The 12,230-nt window shown below is 35.2% G+C and overlaps 1 protein-coding gene across 3 annotated transcripts; it reads right to left on the bottom strand.

The window, feature by feature from the left end:
- Positions 1-6,268: 6,268 nt before the first annotated feature.
- LOC108333998 (FHA domain-containing protein At4g14490) lies at positions 6,269-9,619 on the bottom strand. 3 transcript variants are annotated; one of them, XR_008246354.1, is made up of 3 exons: positions 8,153-9,619; positions 7,888-7,980; positions 6,269-6,628 (listed from the first exon to the last, which is right to left on the bottom strand). XR_008246354.1 is itself a non-coding variant. In XM_017569561.2 (2 exons), exon 1 carries the CDS (start codon positions 9,514-9,516, stop codon positions 8,161-8,163), a length of 1,356 nt encoding a protein of 451 aa, XP_017425050.1. In that variant the 5' UTR covers positions 9,517-9,619; the 3' UTR covers positions 6,269-6,628; positions 8,153-8,160. The 3 variants fall into 3 exon arrangements, 2 of the variants coding, with proteins under 2 accessions (XP_017425050.1, XP_052727310.1); XM_017569561.2 differs by lacking the exon at positions 7,888-7,980; XM_052871350.1 differs by lacking the exon at positions 6,269-6,628 and having other exon boundaries at positions 7,783-8,034.
- Positions 9,620-12,230: the final 2,611 nt, after the last annotated feature.

Here is a 12,230-nt window from a genome sequence, read left to right as displayed (position 1 = left end):
CAACTGAAATGGATTAGCCTTGTATGGTATCTTGGTGTCAGCCAACTATATTATCATTACAAGTGCCTAAGCTACCAATAGTTCGACATTCATACTGTATCCGGATGGTCAAGTCTAAGTTTGTGACATGTTTAGGATGCATGTTTATCTTGTGTGTGTAATATAATGTATGATGTAATTTTCTTTGATTAAGATGAATTGTTTATCCACTAGCTTACCCTTGTTTTTGTGTTGTTTGTCTTTGGGTATGTTTTCTCTTTTGCAATGATAATCTAAATGATGTGAGCTTAGGATGACATCTTTTAGGAAATTCAGAGTTTAGTTGAGAGAAAAGCAACATGATAAATAGTCTTTGGTCCATTTAGGATAAGATCTCTTGTTCTAGTAACCTCAAGTTTTTTTGTAAGTTCCTATCTAAGTACACCTTATTTTAGTAGTTTTATACTACTAAATTGGGATGTTACATAATATTTTGGTTAAACCATTTCCGCAGTCCCTATTTATGTTGGGTTTTTCCAAATAGACCCCTTTCTTAATTTTTTTCCTCAATTGGGTCCTTAAAAGTGAAAATTTGACTCAATTGACTCCGGTCATTAAATTGAGTTAACAGGGTAAAGTTTTTTATGACCTGACAGCTTGACATGGTAAAATTTTAATATGTGGCATTAGCACAGGTTGTTACGTGGAGTTTCAGGCATGACGTTGCTACTGATCAATGATTCTTGTGTGTTCTCGATCTGGTTCCTTGCAGATGGTGATGGACATGGCTTCGTGACGCGATTTGGAGGTTCAAATGGGGTTCGCGAAAAAGGGTTCATGATTCGTGGCAACGCTCGCGAGTTGAGGTTTTTGGTTTTCGGGTTTTGTTGTGTGTAGGTTTCATGGCGACGAATGGAAGCAGTTCTTGAGGAAGATGATTCGAATGTCCGCGAATTGTTGTGGCTGTTGACGACAATGATTTGCGATGAAGAAGTTGCTATTAGAGGTTTGGTGCGTTTTGCGATTCTTGTGAGAGAACATAATTTGCTCGCGATTTAGCCTCGTCTCTCTGGTTCGCGATTAGGGTTTTAAAATTTTAGAGGACGAGATGTTGATGGCAGCCTAAAGGAGATTTTGTGGCGGCCTTAGCACAAACGCAATTTAGGGTTCATTTGCGTCTGATTTGGAGTTTTTTTATTCTGCAGGTTTTTCACGAAGATGATGATTTGTGGTTGCAGTAGCGACAACATGGTGTTTGGTGGCGTCATGAAGGTTGTGCGGTGGCAATGGAGCATTTACGGCTGACAGCACATTCGCGGCTGACGACGAGGTGGATGAGGAATGGCGGTGAAATTCCACATAACAACCCACGTATTAAACATTTACCGCATCAAGCTGTCACGTCATCTAAAACATAACCCTGTTAACCCAATTTAACGGTAGGAAGCTAATTGAGTCAATTTTTCACTTTTAAGGACTTAATTGGGAAAAAAATTGAGAAAGGGATCTATGTAGGAAACCCAACATAAATATAGAGTACAAAAGTGGTTTAACCTAATATTTTTAGACAATTTCAATAAAATATTCTGATTTTTATAATAAGTATATTATGTAGAAAATAGAAATTTTACTTTTTTATTTTATAAAATATAAAATGTTATAAATTTAACTAAAAATTTTAATGAGTGTGAAATTATGTAATTTTTCTTATATTTAAGTCTACGTAAATTAGGAAAATTTGCGATGTTTTTTAATTGTAAACTTTAAAAGTCATTTTTCAGTTAAGTTCAATTTTTATATTTAAAAACAGTTTTTATTTTAAATAAATTAGTTTAGAAATGTATATAGTATCTATATAAAATTCACAGCGATAGTAGTAATATTGTAATAATAATTGTACGGTATACGTTCAAGACCGGACGGTTAACACTAAGTACCATTCGGTCCATGTGCTATATCAATTTTGGGCCATAATTGGATTGATGTTTAAGTTATTACTGTTTAAATCATTATTGGACCAAAAGTCCAGCGGACGGTTAAAATAATCAAAGATATCTAATTAGAGATATTGATAAAGTTGTTTATGAGTAACTAATTGAATCTCTAGGTAAGCTTGTTTTTATTTGGTCTATGAAACACTTATAAATACAATGACAGGGCCAAAAGTCAGGTACGTTCAACTCACACTCTACGAGACTCAAATACTCAATTGTGATAAACAGTTCATTAAATCACTCCTAACTTGAGCATCGGAGTGCCTTTTGTAGGTACTTCCCCCCACTGATCAAGTATACAACCGAGCGGAGCAGGCGACAATCGAGCGAAGTAGGTGACAACCGAGTAGTCCAGACTGACAGTGAGCGGTTCAGACGATCCAAGCGTTCAGAAATAAGATGGATAGGTCGGAAAGGTTAGTCTCTCGGTCCTGAACTAATCCCTACTGAAACATTTTGGCGCCCACCGTGTGAACAGTTTTAAAGTTCCTTAATTTCCTTCTGCAGGCTGAAGACGAGGATCCTTCTCCTGTAAAGCTTCCAGATATAGTATTGATATGTTCACGAACCGAGCGGTCATGTTCATGACTCCGACTGCAGCTACGATAGTGCCTCTGATACGACCGTTCGAGGCTTCTGCACCGGGATTTTTCTCTGAGGGGCTTCTTGTTCGGTCTCTCTCTCTTTCTACATACTTTTGGAGGAGGCCCGCTCGGACGAGTCTCTCTATTTCATCCTTCAATCGATTGCATCCTTCAATCAACGTTTTTGGGCATATGTTTTTTTTGGACTGTAAGAAGTTCGGTATTAAGGGCTTCCTCGATAACTTTTGTCCTAGGTGCACTAAGGGTGGTATAATGATCATACCTGAGCGTCCGTTTGGAATCCCTCTAAGGAGGACCTCCATTTTTTTCGTTATTGTTGAACAATCGTTTTCCTTCTTTTTTGTTCCCGTTCGCAAAAGCTTCTTGTTGTTGCTTTTTCCTCGAGCATCTTATATCTTCAATACGAATAAACTCAGCCACCCTCTCCTAGAGCTCGTCCATAGTTTTAGAGGGTCTCGCATACAAATTTTCTGAGAAGTATCCCGCTCTCAGACACAAAGGTAAATTTCTAATGATGAAAGTATGGTTAATGTCTTTGACCCGTCGAGCGGTTTCGTTATACCTTTTCATAAAGGCTCTCAGAGATTCATCCTTCTCCTGCTTGGTATTTACTAGTTTTGCAGGTGTTAGCTCTTGTATTCGATTGAATGCATATTGTCTCTCAAAAAGGGATTGCATAGTGGCAAAACAATCCACTGTATTTGGAGGAAGGGTGTTATACCATGACAATGTCTCTCCCTTAAGAGATAATGAAAAGGCTCTGCACATAACTGGATCACTACTCGTGTAAAATGCCATTGCATTGACAAATGTCCTGATATGATCATTCGGGTCTGTTGAACCATCATACTTATCCACTGCGGGAGGATTTCTTTCCGGCATAGGAGTTTGCATGATTGCTGCTGTGAATGTCAATAGACTGGAAAGTCTTACGGTTTGCAGAGGTGTCGGTTCTCGGCCGTTCCGATTTCCATTTGGGTTACCGTTTGGATTTCCGTTCGTGTTACCGTTCGGATTGTCGTTCGTGTAGCCGTTCAGATTGTCGTTCAGGTTTCCGTTCGTGTAGCCGTTCGGATTATCGCTCGGGTTGGTATGGTGGGATTGCTCTTGGTTGTGGCGAGTTTCATTATTGTTTTCGCCATTGTGGCCCCGTTGGGCCGATGACGCTGAGTGCGGTTCGGACTGTTCTTGTTGAGTTCGTTTGAATCTCAGTATCACAATCTCCTCTTCGTGTTTTCGCTGCATCTCCTACTGAGCCCGGGTTTGTGCTGCTTGCAAGGCTCGTGTCTGTGTTTGCATTTGGGCTTGCAATTGTGTTATCAGATCTCTGGTGGTCTGCTACTCCTCCATGTTTCTCGTTGTCACTATTGGGTTTCTTCAGCTGCTCTCGGCCCCACGGTGGGCGCCAAAATGTTTCGGTAGGGATTAGATCAGGACCGAGAGACTAACCTTTCCGACCTGTCCTCCTTACTTCTGAACGCTTGGATCGTTTGAACCGCTCGCTATCAGTCTGGACCGCTCGGTTGTCACTTGCTCCGCTCGGTTGTCACCTGCTCCACTCGGTTCTATTCTTGACCAATGGAGAGAGATACCTGCAAAAGACACTCTAACGGTCAAGTTAGGAGCGATTTAATGAATTGTTTATCACAGTTGAATATTTGAGTATTGTAGAATTATAAGGAAAACTTTTCTAGAGTAGTTAAAATGTTAAACGAAACTATAGGAGGAGTATTAGGACATATATGAGAATGGAGACAAGACACATAAGTACAAATTTATCTATGTCTTTATACTCAATTAAAAAAAATTGGATATTATTCATGCACATACTTACTCATTCAATACGTGAATTTTTTTATTAAAATTGGAAGGAGTTCAAATAATACTCACAAAAATGAATTTATTTTTCATCCCTAATTTCACATGTCTAGAAATATTTTAATGGAATATTCTTTTAAAATATTTTAAGAATATGTTTTAGAAAATTTTCTAAAAGTTCTATTTTTTTCCAAATGTTCTAAAATGAGAAAGAGTTTTATAGCATTCTACAAAAATAATTTATTCTTGTCTATTTTGGCGTAGGCTTTTATCAAGTTCCTCTTCTATCTCATTAACTTTAGACCTTACCTCCTATACGTCTTTCCTTAAAAGTTTTAATTATAGAGGTGACTCAAAATAAGCATAACAGATTTATAATATGAATAGACATTTTGCTGATTTTTCGTGTCGAGATGAAGCTTCCTACTCGTATGAAAATAAAATTTAAAATTTAATCTTTTGAAAAAAACTTTAATTTTATATGTTTCAATAAAAAATATAAATATATAGAATTAGATTTTAAATAATTTTCAACTATTAATATTTTTTATAATAATTTAATTTTAATTACTTAATATTTTAATATTTAAATCACTAATAATAAAGTACAGTAGAAACAGGACTGCAGGGGTTTTGGCAGTTGTATCAAAAACTGCTGTAGAGTACACATGGGTGAAGTAATAATGAACGCTGAAACTAAAAGGCGTTTTAGTAAGAAGTTTTATTATAGTATGACTCCTATTACATTATAGTGAAGAGTTTTTCATGGATATTCTGAATCTTGTTTGTAGGATCTTGTTGAAGGATCCAAAGCTTCTAAATGCAGAAAACTTGCCATAAAAATCCATCACCATGGCCTCATCAGAACCTCATAATCCTACTGCTTAGTATGTTATAACCTTCCATTGTATACAAGATTTGGTGTATAAAACCTTGGGCACTCTTAAATGATACGCTTATATATATTGTTTTGTACTGATTAGAAGTATATAAATCAATTTTAAAGTTACCAATGTATTTTATTCTTCTACATAGCATAAAAATATGAAAGAATGAGATATTCGTTATACTAATTTCGAATCAAATAATATATTTTAGTCTTTTGCATGATTTACCAAAGGTGTGAAATATTGTTAAGATTTTTTTAAGGGGATAATGTATTTAAACTTCAATTATAATTCACAATGAATTAAAATAGTTAATAGAATATTATCCGCTATTTTCCTTAGGCATGCTTAAAAAATCTTTTTCATTTAGGAGATAAAAATAAGAAAAAAAACTAAAATTAACTTCTTTTATCTTAAAATTAATTTATACATAATTAATTTATAACAAAACTCTTTTTAATTAAGATATAAGTTAATTTTAACATTTTTGAAAAAAAAAACTAATTTTCTCTCTACATCCTGTTCTTCTAAACATAAAAGTTAACAACTTTCAATGCAATTTCCTCAAACATGTTTTCGAAATAAAAATCAAAATTCCAAAATGATTTTTCCAAAAAAGTTCAGTCATTTCTAACATATGAACCAAAGAAGAATAACTTTCAAGAGACTCAATGGAACTTTTAAAACAAGAACCAAAACAAAACTATAAGATGGAGCGAGAAAGTGATGACAAGAAAAAATTTAAGTTACTTCGTAAAATCTTAAAATAGCTCATGATATAACAATTCAAATGCTTAATATCATATAGATTTAAAAAGGGAAATATAAAACGGAAATAAGAGGATTCTTCAAGTTAACACTCAAGAAAGCAAAATAAATTTAAAATACGACCTGAACCAGAAAAAGAAAGGAGTATCAAAACAGGAAATTCAAAACTGATCACAAACAAACTAGAAATAAACTATAAATCATCAAATTGTACATCTAAAAAAATGTAAGGTTCTTCATTTATAACAATCATCAAGCTATAACAAAATGATCGTTTAAGTTTTGCATACTCCTCTAAAACCATGATGCATAAAACACTTGACACTAAAATTTCATGGAGTCTCGGTCTCAAGAGCATCTGTATTATCTATCAAAGTAAAGGGTCATCTGAATTATGCAGAACGCTACAAGACTGCAATGGCATGATAATCTTCCACCTGGTGGGTGGTGGGTATGATTACACAACAAATCCTCTGCATCATAACTCGAGCATTACCCGATGCTTCCAGTCCATCATATCTTTGGACAACTTGAGAATGAGAAATGATAGGGATTTTGTATAACTCCAAAAATTAGACTGTATCAAAGTATAAATACACATACACAAATCAGATCACTTAATAATTACACTCTAAAAAGCAATATAATATGATTCAAAATCAACAAAGAAGAATTTTAATGAATACAAAGTCTTGTAGCCAGACTTTCATATAAGTGGTGGTAGAATTTTCCACAAAACACGTATTAGTCATATCTCAGACAACTCAGTATATTTAGACTTCATCAATTGTAACTAAAATAATAAAAATAACTGGAGAGAACACACTTGCCATAGCTTCTTCGAACAACCCCTTGACTAGATCAAACAACAATGTAGTTCAGTAAAACAATAAAAGAAAGATGGAAATGGTATTAGTTATCCTTAACACTCTGTCAGTGGTGTTTCAGAGTAAGCTTGGAGCATAAGAAACTAAAATTTATTATAAATTAATTTACTAACCATAACTTCTTAGTATCTCAGCAAATTACATTTACAATCAATCACGTTGAATAAATGACAGATATAGATGTGGAATGTTTTTTCTTACTACTCCGCACGCACCACTAGCATACAGTTACCGTACTTCTATGACAAATAAGTTTGCACGCAACTGGTTTAGTTACAAATTACAACCTCCAAGCAATTTTGACTAAAGAAACAGGTTACAATAAATTATCGTGTGAGCAATGAAAACAGTTCACGATACAAATCAAACACGCCATAGAAAATGCTTATGATATGATAGGAAAGGAATAGGGACATCAAAAGTATCATAATATGCAGTTTAAAAGCTTTTAGTTGGCCCTGAATAACATAAGGTAATATTTTAAGGATTAAAACAAATATATGCAATAAAGCAAACCTACCATTATTGAAATGTTGGAATTTATATATAAAACCCAAATTCAAGTATTTTAGATCAGCATACACTTCTTTTTCACCGAATAAAAAATGTACAACTAAACATACATGTTTAGTCTGCTGCAGATATAGGATTTCATTTCACTGTACCAAACATTTTGTAACTCATCAAATGTATACGAAAAGCAATATATGAAGTTGTAGGTCTCATCAACAGATAATTTGTACCTCCGTAATGCAAAGACACTGAAACTAGAGCACAGGGACAAAATTCACTCAACTCTCTAGATAAATAAAAATATAGTAGGCAGTTGAGCAAGTCTATTTGATTTGTTGAGAACACAGTTGCAATTTGATATTTATAATAACATAGTATACAACACTGATACAAATTAATATAGAGATCTCACTCTTCCCAAGAAATAGCATTCTACCTGGTTCAAGAAAAGCTGCTCCATAACTAAAACCCTACACAAGTTAGATCCTCAGCCAGTGCAGATCATGCAATAGCAGACCTCAAACCGTATCTAAGAATAGATACAAAATTCCATTAAGCAGCTTGAAACGTAATAGATATGTCTCTGTGACACAAAACCGCCAATGCAATAGGAACTAAACTTATGAAAACCATGCCCTATGTAAGCATACTTACAAATAAAACAAGTTAAACAAACTAGTAAAGTCGACAAGGAAACTAACATTTTGGCCTATCTCTCAAGTGCCATTTTATCCTTGGCATTTTGTCGTTGCCTCTCTGCGATGTACTCGAGGAGTCTCTCAGCTGTTTGAGTCATCGAATCAAACATTTCTTCTGTTTCATCTATTATCTGTTTGGGGAAGTGAATTTCCAAGAAGTCAAGCCACTCACCAAGTGTCATCTTATTCAAATCAGGCCAATTCCTATCATCTTCATTCGAATTCCCCTTTTCTTTCCCATCACAAGCCTCTTTCCCACCATTCCCATCTTCACCTTCTTCATCCAATTCCCTCTCTCCAGCAACAACCATCTTTGTCTTCTTCTCAACATTCCCAGTTTTCGCAGTCACTCCACGCGTGTTCTTCGAATTCCGTGTCCCGCGCGCTTTCTTCGGTTCCTCCACCACCGGATCATCCAAATTATCATCACCGGAAACAGAAACCAGAACCAAACTCGGATTCCGCGTACTCTTCTGCTCCTCCACCTTCTCCGCAAGAATCAAAATATCAACACTCGATTCCTTATCCAATTCCCTCTTTCCAGCAACAGCCATCTTCGTCTTCTTCTCAACATTCTCAATTTTCGCAGTCACTCCACGCGTGTTCTTCGAATTCCGTGTCCGACGCGCTTGCTTCGGTTCCTCCACCACCGGATTATCCAAATCATCATCACTGGAAACAGAAACCACAACCAATCTCGGATTCCGCGTATCCTTCTGTTCCTCCACCTTCTCCGCAAGAATCAAATTATCAACACTCAATTCTTTAAGCACACTCCGTCCTCTGTTCGACTTCCGCGTAACCCTCGCGGGAGGATCCACGCACTCAGATTCCACGTCCACTACACTCGCCTCGTTTTCATCAACGCTCTGAACCTGACTCTTATCCCCATCCTTCACTCCCCAACCTTTTTTGCGGCCGCGTTTCTTAACCGGCTGAGAAGCAGCCGGAACCGGAGCCGGAGCTGGAGCTGGAGCCGGATCGGTTCGACCGCGGCGCGTGGGGTTCCGTCTGGGGGGTAGAGCGTGTTGTTGTTGTTGGGAAGGGAGAAAGATGACGTGGATGGAGGTGAATTCTCCGATCTTGATGGTGGAGTCGTGGTGGAGAGCGAAGGGAGTGTTCGGGGGAATATGTGAAGTGTCCAAAACGGTGCCGTTTGAGGAGTCTAGGTCGCGGAGCATCCATTTGCCGGATTCGTTGAGAATGGAGAGGTGTTTGGAGGAGATACCAGGGTCCTTAATGGGGAGGGTGTTGCCCTTCACGATCCGCCCAATTCGGACAGCGGATCCGGGTTTGAAGTCTAGGGTTTCGCCTTGGCGAGGGCCTTGCAGAATTTCCAGTCGCAGAATCGGAGCTTCTTCGTCCATTTCAAAGTGACTAAGCGATTTGAGTGAATCTGCACAAACAAAACACTCACCACACTCTTCTCCCGCCCACGCAAACTTCAAAATTATTCAAACCATTATTTTAAACATTCTATATTTACCTGCATATAATTAATATTAAGATTAAAAAATAACATGTAAATATGAAAATGTTTGTAGTAAAATATAAAATTAATATAATAATTAGTTAGTGTTCGTAAATCAAACAATATTTTTATATGATTAAAATTTAAAATTAAACTTTTAACTTATATATTATAAAGTATGTATATATTTTTTATGATAATATAATAATTAATATTATTAATGTAAACAAAATCATTGTTAATTAGCATGTATATTTGTATTTTTTAAATATTTGTAAATTAATTAAATTAATGTATAAGAGAAAAATAATGAAAATAATAATAAATAATTAATTGTTATTATTAGAAACAAACTATAAATATAATAAAAAGGTAAAAAGAGAAAATAAAGAGAAACCGCAACAGTTTTATATAAAATATTTTAAAATAACAATTTTATTTAAAAAAATCAGTTAATAATTATAAAAAATAAAATCTAAACAAAAGTGAAGTAACATATCATTTTAATAGTATAAAACTATTAAAACAAAACGTTACAAAAATGATAATAGAATAACTCAGTAAAATAAGTCTACTACAAAGAAGATGTCCACACATGTAGAACCATGTAATTATATATATGTTTCATCCATTGGAACAACTGAAACCATGTCCTCTTTAAGCTTACACCACTTAGAGTGATCATTGTAAAAGAAAAAACACAAATAAACAAGCAATACAAAAGCAAGAGTAAACTAATATACAAAGAAATCAACATATTACAATTTAATATAAGAAATCATATATCAATATTCACAACATCCCATCACACACTTGATCATATCACAACTTAACCTTTCCACTCAATAATCCAAATCCAATTGCTGAAGGATTGCACTCATGGTAGTATTTATATCTATGCAAAGTCATAAACAAGGGTCACACGACCTACTTACCCATGAGGTTAATCTTCCCTTACACGACCCAAATGGCTAGGTTAAGACCTTCTGTCATTCTCTTTGCCACCATATTCACTCAACATGAGTTAAATGTTTGGTAGAATATCAGGATATCTTCTCTCCAAATTATCAAGCATTCACCACACTTTCTTTACCATATAATCTTTCCTTGAGATTCTTCTCACAACACCCATATTTCATTCTCACAACATACTCATCATCATCATATCTATCCACCATAAACACACATATAAACATGTTCACAAATCATAAATATATGTATACACATCTCCATTAATCACCTTATAACAATCATCACATACTCAAGGTATTATAAGAGTAAAATCATTTATAATAATATGGAAATAATAATCACACAATAATACAATTTTCTTCATAGTAGTTTGATACACTCACTAGATACGGAAAACAGTCTAGAAACCCTCACCAACAGCTCTGAAAGGATCCAAAACCCCCAAAATGACTTAAAGAACATCCAAAACGCATGTTTGGAACCCCAAATTCGAGATTCCCCACAACTTAGTTATTGTTAGACAACTCCTCACCATATGACTCTTACCCATACGATCTCTTACAAGATGATCTCCTATCCCAAACGATCTCTTACCCAAACGACTCATTGTTAGACGATCCCTCACCAGAAAAATTTTACCCAAATGATCTCTTACCAGACGACACTTACTTAGACGATCTGTTACCAGACGATTCCTCACCAAGCAACTTTTACCCAAATGATCTATTATACCTAGACGATCTTTTACCAGATGATCCCTTACCCAGATGATCTCTTACCAGACGATTTATCAGATTTTTGTACAATAAGAAACCAACTAAGCCCCAAAACAATTCCCAAAACTACAGACTTTCCCTTAAACCATGATCTTAGAATCTTACTTGTTAAAACTTTCATTTTTATGCCTAAAACATATTAGCTCAAACTCACTAAATTTACATTTACAAATTCATCAATAAACAAATTTTAACAACGGCAAGCCAGACACCCAACATGCATCAATTTTCAATTCAATACACCACCTTTCTTATGCACCTAATGATACCAAATTTCACAATTTAATTAAAATTTGCAACTCAATCATCACATCATCATACAAACATTAAATATTACATGCATACCAAATCCAAACCAAACTAACTAACTTCCCTTACCTGGTTGACGCTCAAACGATTTTAAGAATTCTAAAATTCCTTCAACAACTCAAAGATCTCTATTTGCTCCTACAATTCATGATAATTTGATCATAATATACCCTCAGTGTCACTAATCAACAAAGAATCTTTAGAGAAGACTCAAACCCAAAAAAAAGTGAAGAAATTTAAGGAAGAATGGTAGAAACCAACTTACTCTATAACTGAAATCAATCAACTAGAAATGAAGATCCCGTCCCAAGGAACCCTCACTACTACAAAAAGGTACATAGATAGCGCTTTTTTTTATCATAGATAGCGCTATCTATGTGTGCGCTATCTATTGTCAGCCACCAATAGATAATGTAACACCCCTTACGGAGTGCCACTAGAAAATAACAAAATCCAAAATTTTACGCCAGTTTTTTTTTTAAAAAAAAAATTACATTGCAAAACTAAACCATCAAAAGTCTAAGCGTCTTACAACATAAGGTTAAAACCTTAC

The sequence above is a fragment of the Vigna angularis genome, chromosome 1 (genome assembly GCF_016808095.1).
Source record: "Vigna angularis cultivar LongXiaoDou No.4 chromosome 1, ASM1680809v1, whole genome shotgun sequence".
NCBI lineage: Eukaryota > Viridiplantae > Streptophyta > Magnoliopsida > Fabales > Fabaceae > Vigna > Vigna angularis.
This window is presented reverse-complemented; position numbering and strand designations above follow the sequence as displayed.